This window comes from Echinops telfairi, unplaced genomic scaffold, assembly GCF_000313985.2.
Source record: "Echinops telfairi isolate 266 unplaced genomic scaffold, ASM31398v2 ScPeMD7_3509;HRSCAF=4178, whole genome shotgun sequence".
Classification (NCBI taxonomy): domain Eukaryota; kingdom Metazoa; phylum Chordata; class Mammalia; order Afrosoricida; family Tenrecidae; genus Echinops; species Echinops telfairi.
The window spans coordinates 4332159-4351658 of NW_022107407.1; the positions used below are offsets into that span (position 1 = coordinate 4332159).

The window sequence follows — 19500 nt, forward strand, 5'->3', positions numbered from 1 at the left end:
CATGGATAAGTCTGCTACTCCTCCTAATCCATGGTGTGAAATAGCAAAAATAATACCTAAAGTAGCACCACTGATAGATGAGGTGCTGGTTAAAGGAGAGGCTCTGGCTGATAGTATGTATGATATTTTCCAGGAGTTTTGTAAGGATGACAAGTATAGGGAAGCTGGTTGGCTGGTCCTTCTTACAATGGACAGTGTGATTAAGGAGAGGGATGATCTCAGAGCCTCAAAAGTGCGCTTTAAGTGCAGACTAATGGATTTTAAAACTTCCATCTGTGCTACAAAGGAGAGCCTTCTCTGCGCTAGTAAAAGAGCTGACATTACTGAGAATCAGGTCCAGAGTCTCATTATACGAGTGGCTGAATTACAATGGCAGCTGAATTGCAGATCTAGAGCAGTGTCTGAAACCAAATTAAGGGCATTGATTGGGAAAAGTTGGGACCCTGAAACATGGGATGGGAACATATGGGCTGATGATCCAGAAGAGGAGGATATTGAGCCCTTAGAAACAATTGACCCACCCCAGTCAATAGATCGACCCCTCTCAGCTGAAAGTATTAATTCACAATCCACACCTGAGCAGATTAGCCAACCTATGCAAGTTGATATGCCAGGTGGGGCTACATCAGTAGCATTGCCTAAGGGAGATGCCTTACAAAATATTGCTGAGAGCACCCAGAAAACACCCTCACCACCCATTATTTCCTCTAGACCTGTCACTAAAATTAAGTCTCAGAAAGCTCCTAAAGGTGAGGTTGAGATGATTACCCAAGAAGAAGCGCGCTATAGTCATAAAGATCTGCTACATACAAGCAGAAGCCTGGGGAATATCCCTGGGAATGGTTACTAAGGGTGTGGGATACTGGTGCATGGAATGTAATATTAGACCAGTCTGAGTTTCTGGATATGGGACCCCTAAGCACAGACTCTTCTTTCAATGTCTCTGCGAGAGAGGCTAAGAGAGGATCTAATTCTTTATTTGATTGGTTCAGTGAATCATGGACTGCCTAGATTGGACCAACTTGAAGTACCTGACCTACCTTGGTACACTGTAGAGGAAGGTATCCAAAAGCTTAGAGAAATTGGTATGTTGGAATGGATCTACCAGGATATTCCCATAGACCCAAAAAGGGGGTGTCCTGAGGACATACCCTTTACCACAACCATAAGGAACAAGTTTTGAAGTGAGCCCCAGCATCTCTTAAGACTCCTGTAATTGCTATTTTATGTGCACCAGCATTAACAGTGGGCATTGCCCTAAGCGAACTCCGACAGATATTTATAGGTTTAGTACTAAGGTAGCAGATGGACATTGGGCCTCCAGTCAAGTACTCCCTCAATCCAAGAACACTTTGTTCTATTAAACTGGCATTCCATGATGCTCATCTTCTCATTAGGATAGCTGAAGACAAGTGGATGCATAAGCAAATGTGAAGAAAGCTGATGGTGCCCAGCTATCAAAAGATATAGCATCTAGGGTCTTAAAGGCTTGAAGATAAACAAGCAGCCATCTAGCATAGAAGCATCAAAGCCCACATGGAAGAAGCACACCAACCTGTGTGATCACGAGGTGTCAAAGGAATCAGGTATCAAGCATCAAGGAACAAAAATCACATCATTGTGAATAGTGGGGACCGAAAGCCCATTTGTGGGCAACTGGTTATCCCCTTACAGAAGAGTCACAGTCAGGAGATGAGCCAGTCAGGGTGCAGTGTAGCAACGATGAAACATACAACTTTCCTCTAGTTCTTAAATGCTTCCTCCCCACAACTATCATGATCCCAATTCTACATTACAAATCCGGCTGAACCGGAGGATGTAAACTGGTACAGACGGGCACTGGAAACACAGGGAGTCCAGGACAGATGAACCCCTCAGGACCAGTAGTAAGAGTGGTGATACCAGGAGGGCAGAGCGAAGGTGAAGTAGAAAGGGGGAACCAATTACAAGGATCTACATATAACCTCCACTCTGGAGGACGGACAACAGAAAAGTGGGTGAAGGGAGACATTGGACACTGTAGGACATTACAAAATAATAATGACTTGTAAATTATCAAGGGTTTATGGGGAGGGGGAATGGGGAGAGAGGGGGAAAATGAGAAACTGAGGCCAAGGGCTCAAGTAGAAAGCAAATGTTTTGAGAATGATGATGTCAACAATTGTATAAATGTGCTTGACAAAATGGCTGTATGTATGGATTGTGCTAAGCGTTGTACGAGCCCCCAATAAAATGATTTAAAAAATAAATAAAAATGAAATCTGAATGGAAATGGAAGAAAAACTATATTTAAATGCTTTATATAATATAATTATTTATTACTTTAAAAAAGTATTCCATTTCCTTACATGGAAATATGTAAGTATTTTAATAGAATATATATGTAGAATTCTGATCATAACCTTTTTGTTACTTTCTTGAAGAAAATTTAGAAACACATTCATCGTTGCAAAATATAAATATATTTTACATGAAAATAATAATAAATGTTAACATTTTGTACCTCTTAATATGCCTAATACCTCATTTATTAACTTAATGATAAGTGTCCTGGTTTTTTTCTTGAGAACACCCTGCCTAAAACAATTGGTACCAGGAATGAGGTGGTTCTATAAAAACAAGATCATAAATATGGGTTTCATGAATTCGTTCTCCAGCCTGATTAAGCCTAACAGTACTGAGAATGCTGCCTCTACCCCTGAAAGCATGAATATTTCTGCCACTATTACTCAAGAGGATGGTGTGAAACCATGGTATGAAGTAGCAAACCTAATACCCGCAGCATCACCACCAATAGATGAAGTGCTGGTGAGAGGAGAGGTTCTGGGGGATCGTTGTTTGATATCTTTCAGCAGTTTTGTTGGGATGAGAAGTATAGGGCAGCAGGTTCATTGGTCCTCATTACAATAGAAAACATTATCAAGGAAAGGGATGATTTCAGAACCTCAGAATCACGTCTTATGTTTTGAATAAAAGACCTAAATGCTTTTGTATGCGCTACAAAGGAGAGCCTTCTCTCCTCTAGTAATAGAACTGACATCACCAAAAACCAAATGCAGAGTCTCATTATAGAAGTACCTGAATTACAGTGTCAGCCAATACATGGTACTGTGTCTCCAATAGCCAGGATGGTCCAGGAACCAAGGGGTGGAAGCCAGAGTGGTCCCACTCGCTGTTACTCCTAGGGTTCCACTCACAGCAATTTTGTTTCCTGTCCCAGCAACCCTGTGATCTTTGGGCCTAGAGGTTCTAGTTCCAAAGGAAGGAACACTTCCACCTGGAAACACGGAACTGATTCCATTCTGCCAGCTAAGAATCGCCCCTGGCCACATTGGGCTCCTCATGCCTTTGGATTAAGAGATCAGGAAGGGTGTCACTATACTGAGTGGTGTGATTGATCCTCATTACCAAGGGGAAATTGGATTGGTGCTATATAATGGGGGTAAAGAAGGATATGTCTGGAATCCAGGAGATTCCTTAGGTCATCTCTTAGTACTACCATGTCCTGTAATGAAAGTAAATGGTCAACTACAGCAACTCAATCCTGACAGTGCTGCTAATAACCCAGACCCCTCAAGAATGCAGATCTGGGTCACCCCACAACCAGTTAAGGTACTGAATGAGGGTAAAAGGGAATACAGAATAGGTAGTGGAGGAAGGCAGTTCTACTTATCATTTATGATCATGTGATCGATTGCAAAGGCAAGGTTTATGATTGTCAGTATTTCTTCTTTATATGTGCTTATTGAATCTTTCCCTCATTCACTCATTCATTCGGGTTTAATATACCCGATATGAATAAGTTCAAAGTGTTTTCATTTATATGTATGCTGGCTATATGATGTTAGGTGTAAGTATGGTTTATTTAACGCCTGGAGATTATACTCGTATATGGAAAGAATTGTCTACAAGTGTAAAGTTGGCAAGTGGTGGACTGTGATAATTTTTGTTTCAGCATAGCTCCCCTAGGAACATGTATTCAGAGTTTAACCTGTCAATCAGGTAGCAGCTGGATTGTAGGGTGACTGAGATAAATGTCATTCGAGGCCAGCCTCTCTCTCCTTCTCCCTGGAGATTGGACCAGAGCGCTGCCTGACTTAGCTGTCCTGTCTCTACACATGTAGTGTGCTACCTGTGGGCAGAACCAGCCCATGTATTGTGGTGGGCCATATTGCTGTTGCTTGCTGTTAAACACTGAGGTGACACCCGCCTTGCTGTGTCTGCTGACTGTGGGCTGACCCCGCTCATCTTGTCATCGCTCCAGATGCTGTTGCAGGTTCAATGCCAAGGAAACAGATAGTATGGATCTCTATCTCCCCTTTCATCCAAGTCAACACCTGTCAAGCTTCTAATCCATTGCTTCATCTTCCTTCCCTGGTCCACCTACCCTTGGGAAACTCCAAAGTATGTTCCCTTTGGTATGTAAGTCTCTGCCTTGATTTATATCTTTATAGTACTGGTTTCATACAATATTTGTCATTTTGTGATTGTCTAACTTCACTCAGTATAATGTTCTACAGGTCTGTCTAAGTCATGAGGTGCTTCGTGGTTTCATCATTGTTTATTTTAGCAGTGCATAGGATTCCATTGCATGCATGTCCATAAGTGGGAGAAGAGAAATCAGGAGGTGGGTATGGGAGATAAACACAGGGGTGGGTTGATGAATAGTTTGAAATGTTGAATGCAGAGTTGGTAGTCTGAAATGTACCCCCCCCACAACTCATTTTAAATTTTTATAAATTATTAAAAAATAAATAGATGATGGCAAATTTTTTCCAAATTTGGTGAGAGACATAAACCTACAGATTCAAGAGTATGAATAAAACACAAACTTAACAATCCCACATGAAAACACATTATACTTAAACTGCTGAAAATAAAGATGGAATAAAATTTCTGAAAATAGTAAACAAAACCAAAAATCAACTATCTATAAAGGAAAGAAGTACAAAACAGCTTGAGTTGGAAACCATGGAGGAAAGAAACAAGTGGGACAGACTTTAAATCAGAAAATGCCAACTGTGGATCCTAGACTAAGCCCAGCAAAAATCATGAACATAATGAAGAGGAAGTGGAGATATTCTTAGAGGAAGAAAGAACAAAGAAATATGCAGCCAGAAGACATACCCAAAATAATGACTAAAGGAAGTTATTTAAAAAGAAAAACATTTCTCAAAGAAGGAATAGTGGAACATTAGGAAAGGAGATAGAACCCACTAAGCAAAAGTACGTGGGAAAAAATTTAACTTTTCATCTTCTCTCCTTGAGCTCGTCCATGGAAAAAAGATGAGGCTTTCTATTTTTGTAAAGAGGTACAGTCTCAGAAACCCACAGAAGCAGTTCTAGTCTGCCTATAGGTTGGCTGAGAGTCAGAACTGAGCTGATGGCAGTATGTTGAACTTCCTATATTATGTCTGATGGTTGAAGCAAAAATAACAGTGCCACCTGAAATGGTATTAAATGTATGTATAGACAATTTTTGAGCCAATTATATTATAAATTGGGTGGCTATTAAGATGTAAAGAGTAATATGATTTCTATGCTTAATATGAAGCAATAATGATGACACTAGTAGATTGAAATAAATTCTATATGCTTAATGTAATGACTAATAAGTTATATATGCTTAATGTAAAGACTTTAGTAAACACAAAAGAAAGTATACAAAGATATGCACTGAACATCACTATAGATAAGTTAAAAATGTAATTTGAAAAAGTATATATTTTAATTTAAGCTTAAGAAAATAACTCAGAGTTCCGGCCCACGTTGCCGACCGCCAAGTTGTGCGCTGAGAGCGTCGGAGCCAAGCCAGGCTGGTCAGGATGATCACAGACGTGCAGCTCACCATCTTCGCCAACATGCTGGGCGTGTCGCTCTTCTTGCTTGTCGTCCTCTACCACTACGTGGCCGTCAACAATCCCAAGAAGCAGGACCGACCGAGAGCGGCGCTCTCTCAGCCCCAGGGTTCCAGGACCTAGTCTGAGGCAATATGGAGGGTGTGAGGGCCCGCCCTCACCCTTCACTTCATCCCTCTACCCATCACCACATACAAAGCAACTACACCTGGAGTTTTCCAAACAACTTTTATTTCCTCAAACTTTTCCTTAACCCTGTGGAACAAGAAGCTGCCACTGAATAGGGCCCACTATAGGGGCTGCCCACTACAGGGCCCACTATAGGGGCCACCCCCACCCCCAATATAAAAATATAGATATATAAAAAAAAATACAGGACTTAAAAAAATCCAGAAAGACCAAATACAGAGAGAACAGAAAATAACACAAGCACAAAGAAGGAAGCATTAGCCTCCACATATCAATAGCTATATAAATATCAAATGGCCTAAATGCACAAATTGTATTAAAAGCATTGCCTACAACAAAGATTAGCAAGAATGTGGGTAAATGGAGTTTTTATCCATTCCTGGTGGGAATGCAAAATGATACAGGTGTGAAAAACAGTGTGATCATTCTTCAAAAAACTGAAAATGAAACTACCATATAACCTAGAAATTCCACTCCTAGTAAGTATTTTTTAAAATTTAAATTGATTATTTTATTTTAAAATTTTCACCTACATACAATTAGCATTTCATGCATTTCAGTAGTTCAGTAACATTCATAAGAGTTGTGCTACTATCACTACAACAAATTCCAGCATATTTCATCATTCATGTACTTGTTCTCTCCACATTTCCTGCTGGTCTCTCCCGTTTACATACTCATGGGCAATTATACTTTGGGTCAAGAGGCTTATCACTGAATAGGTGTCACATTTTGAACAAACTAAAATTGCAATAACCCACACTGCAATATACTATGCCTCATAATAAGACCTTTCCAATCTTTGGTCTACAGATAGAGAGATTCAACAGTGGCTTAATCCACAAGGGGGATGCTGCATATGGATTTGGGGCTTTTATTGTCATCCTCAGCATTCAGAATTTAAACTCTAATAAATCATTGTATTGGGGGCTCGTACAATTCCCATCACAATCCATACATATATCCATCGTGTCAAGCACATATGTACATTTGTTACCATCATCATTCTCAAAACACTTGCCTTCCACTTGCCTTCCACCTGAGCCCTTAATATCGACTGCTCACTTTCCCCCTCCCTCTCTTCTCCCCCCTCCATCATGAACCCTTCATAATTCACAAATTATTATTATTTTGTCATATGTTACACTGTCTGATGATTCCCCCGCCCTTTCTCTGCTGCCCATCCCCCAGGGAGGAGGCTATATGTAGATTCTTGTAGCCGGTTCCCCCTCTCTACCCCACATTTGCTCCTCCCTCCAGGCATCGCCACTCTCACCACTGGTCCTGAAGGAGTCATCTGTCCTGGATCCCCTTGTGTTTCCAGTTGCTATCTGTACCAATGTACATCCTCTGGTCTAGCCAGATTTGTAAGGTAGAATTGGGATCATGATAGTGGGTGGGTGGGGGGGAGCATTTAAGAACTAGAGGAAAATTATATGTTTCATCATTGTTACCCTGCACCCTGACTGGCTCATCTTCTCCCCACAACCCTTCAGTAAGGGGGTGTCCAGTTGCCTACCTATGGGCTTTGAGTCTCCACTCTGCACTCACCCACATTTACAATGATAAGATTTTTTTGTTCTTTGATGCTTGATACCTGATCCTGTTGACACCTCATGGTCACACAGGCAGGTGTGCTTCTTCCATGTGGGCTTTGTTCCTTCTGAGCTAGATGGCTGCTTGTTTATCTTCTGGGTTTGGATTTTATTGATTGCAATTCTTGGATCATAACATGCAAGTGTGTTTCTTCTGTATGGACTTTGCCAATGCTTCATTAAGATGGCTGAGTGTTTTAAGACATCACTTATCTGTTAGTTTGTTGTACTGTGATGGCTTTTGTGCTGCTGTGATGCTGGGAGCTGTGTAACGGGTATTTCAAATGTCAGTAGGGTCACCCAAAGAGAATGGGTTTTAGCAGAGATTCAAGACTAAGAACAGACAACAAGAAGGAATCCGTTGCCCCCTTTGGAGGGAGTGTCTTTGAAAACTTTATTCATAGCTTGGAAACATTGTCAGATATGGAAGGCTTAATAAATGGAAGCAGAACTTTGTAATAGATAGTAACCGAGGATGGGCCTCTCTTTGGGAGGGTACCAAAGTGCAATTGAAGAATAGCTGCTTTCTCAGATTGGAGTCAATCATGGTGTCAAGAATGGAGTAATAATGCCTGTGGGAGTGGAGCCTTCAGTATCTTCATTTGCTGATGGGGATAATTCAAAGTAAGAAAGAAAAACTACAAAAATCTGTTAATGATTTGAACTTTGCATGTGTGAAATATAGATCTAGGAACATTGGAAGTCATAAAAAATGAATTGGAATACACAATTATTGATATCCTAGCCTGAAATGGACTGGTATTGGCCATTTTGAATCAGAAAAAAAACCATTTGATTTCTTATGCCAGGAATAATACAATCAAGAGGAATGTTATTACATTCATTGCCAAACTAGAATCAATGCAATGGGATGTGTGATAGGATTATACATATTTGCCTTCAATGGAATCCAATTTTATGCACCAACCACCATAGCTAGTGAAAAAGAAACTGAGGAATTCAAACAACTTCTTCAGTCAGAAATTGATCAAACATGCAATTGAGATTTGTGAATAATTTTTTGCAAGCAAATGAAATGCAAAAGTTGGAAACAAAGAGGAAGGAATAGAAGTTGGAAAATGCAGCCCTGGTGATAGAAGCAAAGCTGGAAATCACATTTGCCTGTTGCAAATGAATGATTTGTTCGTGGCAAATACCTTTCTTCAACAATACAAAAGGAGATACAAATGTAGACTTCTTAAGATGGAACACTCAGAAATCAAATTGACTGCATTTGTGGGCAGAGATGATGCAGATGCTCAACATAAGCAGCTAAAACCAGACCAGGAAATGACTCTAGAAAGACCATCAATTGCTCAGTTCAAGTTGAAGCTAAAGAAAATTAATACAAGCCCATGAGAACCAAAGTATGACCTTGAGTCTTTCCCACATGAATTTCAAGAACAGAATGACACACAAATGACAGAAGGCCTGATTAGCTGTGGGAGGACATTAAGAACATAATTCATAATGAAAACAAAATGTCATTAAGAAGATAGTAAAGAAAGAACAGATCAAAGAAGATGTTAGAAGAAACTCTGAAACTTGCTCTTAATGGTAGTTAAAGCAAATGGAAGAATGGTAAGATCAAAAAGCTGAACAGAAAATTTCAAAGAGCAGTTCAAGAAGATAAAGCAAAATATTATAATGAAATGTGCAATGATGTATAATTAAAAAACCAAAATGGAATAACACATTAGGTGTATCTTAAACCGAACAAACTCAAGAAAAAATGGAAGCCTCCTGCAGCAAGATTGAAATGTTACATGGGCTAAATTTTGAATGAGGCAGGAATGATTAAAAGAAGATGCAAGAATACACAGAATCACTATACCAAAAAGAACTAGTCTACATTCCACCATTTGAGATAGCATATGAGCAAGAATCAATGGTACTGAAGTAGTGCAAGCTGCTCTGAAACAGGCAAAATCAAGTCTCCTGGAATTGATGGAATATCAATTTAAAGGCCTCAACAAGACGATGAAGCACTGAAAGAACTCCCTTGTCTGTGCCAGGAAATTTGGAAGACAGCTAGTAGGCCAACTGGCTTGAAGACATCTTTATTTATACCCATTCCTAAGAAAGGTGTCCAACAGAATGCTCAAACTGTATAATAACGCCATTGATACTGCATGCAAGTAAACTTTTGCTGAAGATAATACACCAAGGGTTGCAGCAGTAAGATTCAGAAGAGGATGTGGAACAAGGGATATAATTCCTCATGTCAAATAGCTCTTGGTTGAAAGCAGAGAATACCAGAAAGATGTTCACTTGTGTTTCATTTACTATGCCAAGGCATTCAATGGTATGGATCATAATGAACTATAGAAAACCTTGAGAAGAATGTGAATTTCAGAACACTTTACCGTGCTCCAGTGGAACTTGAACATGGAACAAGAGGCAGTGTGCAAACAGAAAAAGGTGAGGTAGTTTATTGTGCCAGGCTGTGGGATTAATTGAAGGGCGGAGAGATAAATGGCTCGGCGAGCCTCACCTTTCTTGTCTCTGGCTCTTTGATCATAGGACCAGTGGGCAGCTGCCTTGCTTGTTCTGTACCTCAGTTGCAAGCTACACTACCTGTGGGACACCAAACCTGTAAACTGTGTCGCTGTAATTTGACGTTTCTTCAAGATATGCTTCGCCACACAATTGGAATTTACATCTCTTGAGCTGAGGACTGACTGTTGGTGACCTGCCTTGCTCTTGGCTGCCGGTGCCCGGAGAATCTGAATCTCTAGAGAACCCTGTCCAACATACACGGTAATACTGGATAGTTTAAAATTAGGGAAGATGTTCATCAGGGTTGAATTTTCTCACGATACTTATTTGAACAATATGCTGAGGAAATAATCAAAGAATTTGGATTATATGAAGAAGACTGTGATATCAGGTTTTGAAGAAAGCTTATTAACAACCTGTGATATGTAGATGTCCCAACATTGCTTGCTGAAAATGAGGACTCGAAGCACTTGGTGATGAATATCAAGTATTGTAGCCTTCAGAATGGGTTACAACTCAAGGTAAAAAAAGACAAAAATTGATAAAACTTAAGCAACAATTAATATCATGATAAATGGAGAAAAATTTGAAGTTATCAGAGATTTTGTCTTGCTTTGATCCATAATTAATGCTCATGGAAACAACAGTCAAGAGATCAAAAGACATGTTTCATTAAGTAAATTTTCTCCATGAGATTTCTTTAACGTACTGAAAAATAAAGATATTACTTTGAGAAGTCAGATGTGCCTTACCTAAGCCAGGGTATTTTCAATTGCCTAATATACGTGTGAGATTTAGACATTGGATAAGGATGGCTGAAGCATAATTGATGCATGGGAATTGTGGTGTTGGATAAAAGTTTGAAAGTCCTATGTACTACTCCTATGTACTGGATCAATACCAGACTGGCTACTAGCAACAAGTGACCTTGAGTCTCCCCTACCCATGTGGAACTGACCAGAGCTAGCTGAAACAACTAGCAGCAAGTGGCCTTGAATGTCGCACACACCTGTGGAGCTGACCAGAGCTGGCTAATGGCCCGCTTTGTTCTTGACCTGCCGCTCTGCACCCAGCATGGCCCGTTTGGCTCAGTGCCCACTTTGTTCTTGCCCACCCCTCTGCACCCAGCACGAATACACCCGGAACCAGGAAGACACCTTACATTCCAGAAACCTGGACATACCTGTCCATATAAGCAGCCGCCCTGTAGCCTGCAATGCGACTCCCCCAGCCCGGACATTGTGGACTGTGGGACTTCGCCCAGGCTGGGTTTTTTCTCCCTAATAAAGCCTCTTTGTTCTAATTCGACTGATTTGGTTTCTGGCGCCTCTCGACTACCTTACAGTGTCCTTGTAGAAGGAAGGTTCAAGTAAGATTATATGGTAGTTAGATCATTTTATTTCAACTTGAAGATGTATAAAAGCATAGGGGTGAAATACAGCCTGTCAATGAGATCACAGCCTGATGGGGCTGTGTCCTTATCATAAAGGGGGCCCTGGGAACCTCCGTCTTTCTCTCTTCTTCACTTTCCTGCTGGTGAGATTCTGCTAATGATCCTTAGAGCTGCTGGAGGCCTGCAATGTTTCCTTTAACCTTGGATCAGCAGGGCTCTGTATCCACCACCAGCTTGTGATTTTCCTGCATTACACTTTTTGTATGTGGCTACGTGAGTCTGGAGATCGACTAATGGACCTGTATCAGGCTTAATTGACTTGAGTTGGACCAGGATGGGATGCTTTCTTGATATAAAGCTCTTTCTTGTACTTAGATGTGTGTCACTGAATTTGTTTTTCTAGTTAACCCAGCCTAACACATTATGACACCTAGGGAGCAGGGTGCTAGAGAAACAAACCACGAAGATGAAGAATGAGGTTTGTCAGACCACTGCCTTATGGCAGTTGGATGCAATTGGATTTTTCTTCTTTAGATAGCTGAAGGTTACCTATGACCACATGGTTTACAAGATTGTTATCTGGAAAGGATATGGGGAGTGAAACTTGACTCTTAGAATCTATCTTTGGTTATTCTTACCTAAAATGGACCAAAGGAATGTAGTGGATATGAAATTGCAGCTCGGGGGGCTAAACTGCTTCTTGAACTTTTCTAAGGCAAAGACCATGCTGCTTAGTCAATGTGGCCGATAGAAACCCTGGCCTAGGCCCTGCTCCCTTCATGAAGAGATCACTGAAAATAAGGGGGCTAAAGCAAAGTATGGTGAAGAAATCAGACAGTGCCTGGCTATTAGTTGGAATAGTGTCTGGAGTCTTAAAGATTTGTATTCAAACAATTATCCATGTGGTGTCAGCTAAGTCCACATGGAAGAAGCATTCTAGCATTGTGATCCAAAGACCGCAATAACAAAATAGACAGATGAAGGGAAAAGTATCAGAGCTTAAATTGTGAACATCCAATTTGTAGAAGTTTATGTGGGACAGTGCAAGCCCAAAATCCATCTGCAGAGTACCTTACTCAGATTAAGCCTCTGACAGATCCTCTCTAGCCACAGGCGAACGACTTGAACTTTATTATCAGACAGAGATTATTGCAAGCTGTATTATGGTGAATCATACATATAATATACTTTGTCAGTTGACTTCCCTCGCTCTTGACCCAATCTGAATTTGTTCAAATATTTCTCATTTGTTCCACAATGAAATTACTTCTCTAGCTTTTAAAATATTGATAGTGGTCATTTCTTTCTTACTTTTAATTTTTGTCTTTATATTATTATTATCTTATTCTTGGATTTTCATTGTGTTTTTGGTTTTTAATTTTTTCTGTTATGTTTCCCAATTTGTGAAGCACAGAAAGAGTTGATGCAGAGAGGCAATAATAGATGCAATGGTTTATTAGGGATGTGGGGGTTGGTGGGGAGGTGATGGGATTTAGGGGGCAAACGATGAAGGTGGTAGTGGGGAGGGAGCCTTAGAACTGATTGTGATGATATATACACAAAAAGTGTATTTTTTTTAAAGTGATTTAACTATGGATGTGTATGATATGTGAATATCATATCAAGAAAACTACTAAGAAAACAAACAAAAACAAAAATTTGACCAATGGTGAAGATGGGAGGAGGAAGAGTTTTTGCTTAAAGGACATTGAGTTTTTGTTAATAGTGGTGGAATAATTTGGAAAGGAATGTCAATAACTCTTGTAAGCACAAACTGCTGTACAATGGCACTAAATTATACGAATAGAAGTTATTAAATTGGGACTGTTTTGTTGTATATTTTTGCCACGATTTAAAAATTATTACATGAATAACTATGAGCACAAGAAACACGAAAATGTTTTAAAATTGGTTGTGGTAATCATTGTACAATTCTTCTCAATATGATTGAATTATTGAATTGTATGACATGTGGATGAAGTGCCAATAAACTGTTTTAGAAAAGAGAAATAAAGAAAGCCTGGCCATAGTTTAACCTTGCCAGAGGCCTACTGCCATATTTCATATTAATGGAATAAGAAAAAAACCAATATTGAATTTGACTCTAAAATACATTTGTGGGATCTACATAGGAAATAAGCCTCTGGTGAATTCCCTCTATCCATAATAGAGGGATGGGAGGAAATATGGGAGACAAGTCTCCATAACCGATAGGGTCCTAAGGAGTGGTTGTATTATTGAAAGACAAAATTAAAGAGACAACAGACAATATATGCAAGTGCTCATCTCTTCCATGGAGTCTGGAACCAGAGAGTGGGGTGAATATAAGCACTAAGAGGCTTACATAATCTCAGGGCATCCAAGCCATGTCAAACACATATGTAACAGGAAGGGGTGTCCTAAAGGCAGACATGTAACATGAAATGGAGGTACTACAGGCATACACATGACAGGAAGGTACATATATAACAAGGTAGATGTGTTATAGAGTTAAGATAGTGGCTTAATTTTGGCCATCCCTAAACCAGGTTGGTTTTACATGACCCTGAGCTTCTCCAGGGAAACAATCTATGATCCACATCAGAAGGGAGTGGGTTGTACTTTGGGTGGGGCAGAGAATAGTGTCTATTTGCTCTCAATGGGAGGCAACCTTCAGGCAGATAACCTTCAAGCATATAGTATGCAGCCATGAGCTTGTAAGAAGCATGTTAAGATTGGAGAGAATTGGTTATGTCTCTACAGAGTTGGGAGTGTTCATGCAGACCCCACCACAGCATATAAAATCTTAAGGGCAATGTAACAATGTGGAGAAATACATGAAAAGATTTGGCTGTAGGGCAGGCCCCAATCAGAGCCAACTGACCCCTCCCTAGAAGTATGTGCTACAGTTAACAATATGAAACCTACAGGTTGGGGAGAGGGGCCAGCATGCCATGCCCACATGGAAGCAAGCCAAGAAGGAAAAAGATACCACATATCGGCACACCAAGCTCAGAGTTCTACATCTCTCTAAGAAGCTGCTAAGGCACAGACAGGACAGTAGGGCTGACAACAAGTCAAGACATGTTGTCCCCTCACTGAACATACCAAGTCAGAGGACAATACTGGGGACACATGGCGGGGAGTTAGTCCAGTCTGAACTCCCCTCAGCAGGGCGAACCAAACAAGGAACATAACAGATCAGCAATAAGAGCAGAGTCAAGCCACAAAGCCCCTGAAGAGTCCCAAAATAGACTTCAGGCCAGAAGGGACAGTTCCCAGAATCCCCCCAGTACCAGTGGGGAGATAGTCATGAAGATCAGCAGACAGATTTGGAATTGTGTATGGTTTCTTTCTTTCTTTTTTCCCCCAATCTTTTGTTTTCTTTTTGTTTGGACTCTGTTATTGTTAGTTTGCTTACTTATGTAAGATAGGCATGGGAAGCAAGCTTGAGGAGAAAGCAATGGACTGATGGTCCTGGAGGGACTTGGAGAAGAAGGCGGGGGAAGGGAACAGTGAGCAAACAACACCATAGACAGGGCAAAAAGTAAGAAATCAAAATCAATCAACAACAAGGAGGACGTAGAGATCAGGGGGTGTTGGATCAACAGCAATCTAGCTGAGAGGTATTGCTAAGAGGCCTAATGGTGGGGCAAGAGGAAGGTAAAAGGAAACAGGGATGATCTAGGAGGCAAAGCTTTGGATAGAGGATAGAGGTATATGCATGGGTGTATACATATGTAAATACTGTATATACTCAATTATGACACTGCATTCAGTGTCATTGCATGTGTCACATGGTTCTGAAGAGGACTTTATAGATTGGTATCAGACATATGAGCTAATATATTGGACTTATGGACTTGATCTTTTCTGGGCTGGTAAGTTTTCTCAGTATATAATTTCTCTTTTATATAAAGCTCTTTCTTATACACATGTGAGTGTGTATGAATTTGTTTCTCCAGTCTACCCTGACTAACATAGAGCATAAGCAAATGTGGTGAAGAATGCAGATGGTGCTCTGCTATCAAAAGATATAGTATCTGGGGTCTTAAAGGCTTGAAGTTAAACAAGGGGCCATCTAGCAGAAAAGCAACAAGCCCACATGGGAGAAGCACACCAGCCTGTGCTATCATGAGGTATCTTTGTGACTGGGTAACAGGCATTAGAAGACCCAAAACAAACAAACAAACAAACAGATACTGTTTAGAATGAGGGGGATCAGAGCAGAGACCAAAAGCCCATCTGTAGACAATGGGACATCCCCTCACAGAGGAGTCGCAGGGACGGGATGAGTGAACCTGGGTGCAGTAAAGCACAGATGAAACACCCAATATTCCTCTGGTTCCTTGAGGCTTCTTCAACCCCCCACTATCATGACTCCAGTACTTCCTTTCTCTGCGGGTTAGACTGGAGCATGTGCACAGGTACAGATAAGAGACAAGAGCTCATGACAGAATCCAGGAACAGGAATGGGAGTAGTAATACCAGAAGGTAGGGGGAAGGTGGGAGGGGAGGAAGAGGGAACAGATCATAATGATCGACACATAGCCACACACAACCTCCAGGGGAATGAACAACAGAAACCATGGAGTAAGGGAGATATGTAAGTGTAAGATATGAAAATAATAATAATTTATCATTTATGAAGGGGTCATGGGGTCAGGGGGAGGGAAAAAAGAAGAACTGATACCAAAGGCTCAATAGAAAGTAAATGTCTAGAAAATAATGATGGTAATATATGTATAATTATGCTGGATACAATTCATGTATGGATTTTTATAAGAGCTGTAAGAACCCACAATAAAATGATCTTTAATATATCTATATATATATTTTAAAGATTGGCATTATTACAGGAGGGTGGGAGGCTGAGGGACATTGTGGGGAACAACTTTTAGTTAGGAGAATGTGATTGGGATTCCTTTCCAATTCATAAATGTGAAGGCCTTCCTCCACCAGAGTCTGCCTCCCAGACTCTTAATTATGAGCACAGAAAATGTTTCTACCTACACTCTCTTCTAGGTTCTCAGTTTCCCACAGGAAAGTGGTTACCAAATAGAGTGCATTGGAGATATGAATAAGGAAGATCAAAAGAATACACCTTGAACAGTTAAAACTTTGTCAGTTGCTTACCTCTCTGATGCATGCTAACCCTGATCTGGTTTTCAGCAGTTTCTGTATTTTTTTGTTTTTTATTTGTTCATTTTGGGGTTTATTTCAGATGTGTTATATCATTGGGGGTCACCCTCTTGGATTTTTGCTATATGTTTTTCTGTATATGAAACCCAGGATTGAAGAACTTATATAAGTACAGCAAGTAGAATAGGGTTTGGTTCCGTGGTGGTATGGGGTTAAAAAGGAATTTATGTCATGGAGTTTAGGAAGGAAAAGAATGTTTTGAAACTGATTGTGGCAGCAATTGTATAATATTGCTTTATGTGACTGAACTGTGGAATTATATGGTATCTCTATTAACTGTCTGTGTTAGACAGGGTTCTCTAGAGAAATAAAACCAGAACGCTAATAAATAAATAAATATATATATATATATATATATATATATATATACACAAATATACAGATAGATAGATAGTTAACATAAGAAATAAACAATTAGTTAAATTATAAAGCACTACAAATAAAGCAGTGCAACTCACTTCCGTGAGGCAATTGTGAGACACTGGCAGTTCTCCAAGTCTTGAGGGCCACTGGGTAGTCCTCTTTAGAGCAATTCAGGCTATCTGGGCACAGGCAGCAAGGCAGGTCACCAACAGTCAGCCAGATGACAGGGTCCGACAGTCCCCAGCTCAAGAGATGTACATTCCAATGGTGTGGTAAATCAGGTCTTGAAGGAACCTCAAGTTACAGTGACAGTCCACAGATTGGGTGTCCCACAGGTAGTGTAGCTTGCAAATTGAGGCACAGAACAAGCAATGTAGTCACACTGGTCCAATGATCAAAGAGCAAGAGACAAGTGAGGTGAGGCTCCCTGAGCCATTTCTCTCTCCCCCCTTCAATTAATTCCACATGTTCATTGGCCATGTTGGCACAATAAACACCATCTCACTCTCAATAAAATGGTTTTGATGGGGGAAAAAAAAGTATTGTGTTTAGGATCTGGCAGTACCAGGATCATATTGTTTTCTTCTACCCATTGTAATTGATATAATGTGATAGAAATGATTACTGGGGAATATGATTAGAGAGAGTTTGTAAGCCTTCAGCCATTACATTGAATCTGTTGAATGGGTTACAAAGAAGGCTTGGAAAAGGTAAGCACCACCCAGTGCTTTGAGAGCGAGGACATTTACATTTGAAAAGACTTTTCACTGAAACTGTTGAGAGCATGGGGGTGGGGTGGGCTGGGGAAGCACTGCTTTTGCTTTTTGAGTCTTAAGCAAGTGGTTGACATCTTTGTCAGAAGAATCTAGGCACATGAAGGAACTGGCAAGTTAATGAGAGTCTAGTGATCACCTAGATCTATTTGCTGATTGGAAGTGGGGAAAACAGCAATGGAGAGACAGGTTGAATCTGGCCATTGATCCCCTTGGATCTGGTTCACAGGAACTAGAGATGAAGAGGAGAGATGAGAGTGGGTTGGCTAGTCTAAAATTTAAAGAGGTGTCTGGAACCTGAGTCTAAGGTATCACCCAGCTAGACGGGGATAGGGCTGTTGAGAACTTGTGAAGGGGCCAGTTGTTGTAACCCAAATCACCTGACAGGCAAGGTGGCCCTCCCAGAATTGACCAGAACCAGACTGGATAATTTGGCGAACTGGTATATATTTCAGGCTGATTTGATGGCTTACCTTGATTTGACTTTGCTAATGGATGAATACACACAATGTTCCAACTGGAATAAAGATTCTTCACATCAAAGACTGTGCTTGTCTCCACAGAGCACTCCTACATCTCTTACTGCCATCAAACTCGCTCTGGGTTTCTGAGATTGTTACTATTTACAGGAGTAGGAAACTCAGTCTTTCTCCCTATGAGCTGCTGGTGGTTTTGAACTGTGGATGGACACCCAACACATAACCACCAGGGTACCACTATACCATCAGAGTCTCTCCCCTCAAAGCACTGAGTTGATAGAAATGGGCAGTTTAAAAACTGAATATCAAAAATTGGGGGAGATAAATGCATGAAGTGGTTGGCTTACAAACTTTCACAGGTTGGGGAAGATGTTCATAGGATTGTAGGATTAGGGTATAGGTATTCACATAACTGCAATTGTTAGGCATAGAATATTTTTGTTTGATTCACATATAGAATATAAGATTTAAATAGGGCTGATGTGATTTTGGTTGTACACATTTTAGTTTTATCTCATTAGGCACAAACATGATTTTATTATTGTTTTTGATTAAAGATTATGTATGGCTAGAGAATTGTATAAAGGTGTCAAGTTGACAAGGGGTGGTCTGTGACAGATGATTGTATGTCAACTTGAAGGTGTATGAAAGGGTAGGGCTGCAGTTCAACCTGCCAATTAGGTCACAACTTGATGCCACCTTGCAGTGGTGGGTGGGGGACAACGGGAACCTCCCTCTTTCTGCCCCTTCACCTTCCACCTTGCTGCGACACTGCTGCCCACTTTGAGAGATATTGGCTCTCAAACATTTGGTCATGTTTCCACCAACTTTGGATCCACATGACACAGCAACCTGTGATCTTTTGCTTCCTGGTTCACCATGCTGCATCATGGCATGTACCTATGTGGGTCTGAACATAGACTGATGGACTAGCATTGGACTTATGAACTTGGACTGTGCTGGTATGCTTTCTTGATACATAAGTACTTCTCGATATGAAGCTTTTATTTATACACATATGAGTGTTACCGGACGTATTTTTCTAGAAAACCTGTCCTAACATAGTAGGGGATCTCAAAATATCCTAGTATAGGCTTTTACCACAAGTAACTCAAGGTCTCACCCAAACATCTGCCAACTAAGGGAAGTGGACATAATTGAAGAAAGGCC

General features: G+C 40.5%; 1 protein-coding gene across 1 annotated transcript; it reads left to right on the forward strand.

The window, feature by feature from the left end:
- The first annotated feature begins 5777 nt into the window (after positions 1-5777).
- On the forward strand, positions 5778-5981 carry LOC101660386 (dolichyl-diphosphooligosaccharide--protein glycosyltransferase subunit 4-like). The gene has a single exon (XM_004709842.2). It carries the CDS (start codon positions 5826-5828, stop codon positions 5979-5981), a length of 156 nt encoding a protein of 51 aa, XP_004709899.1. The 5' UTR covers positions 5778-5825.
- Positions 5982-19500: the final 13519 nt, after the last annotated feature.

Excerpts from the sequence above, each read along its gene's own strand:
- LOC101660386 (XM_004709842.2), top strand. The coding sequence starts at position 5,826 with ATGATCACAGACGTGCAGCTCACCATCTTCGCCAACATGCTGGGCGTG.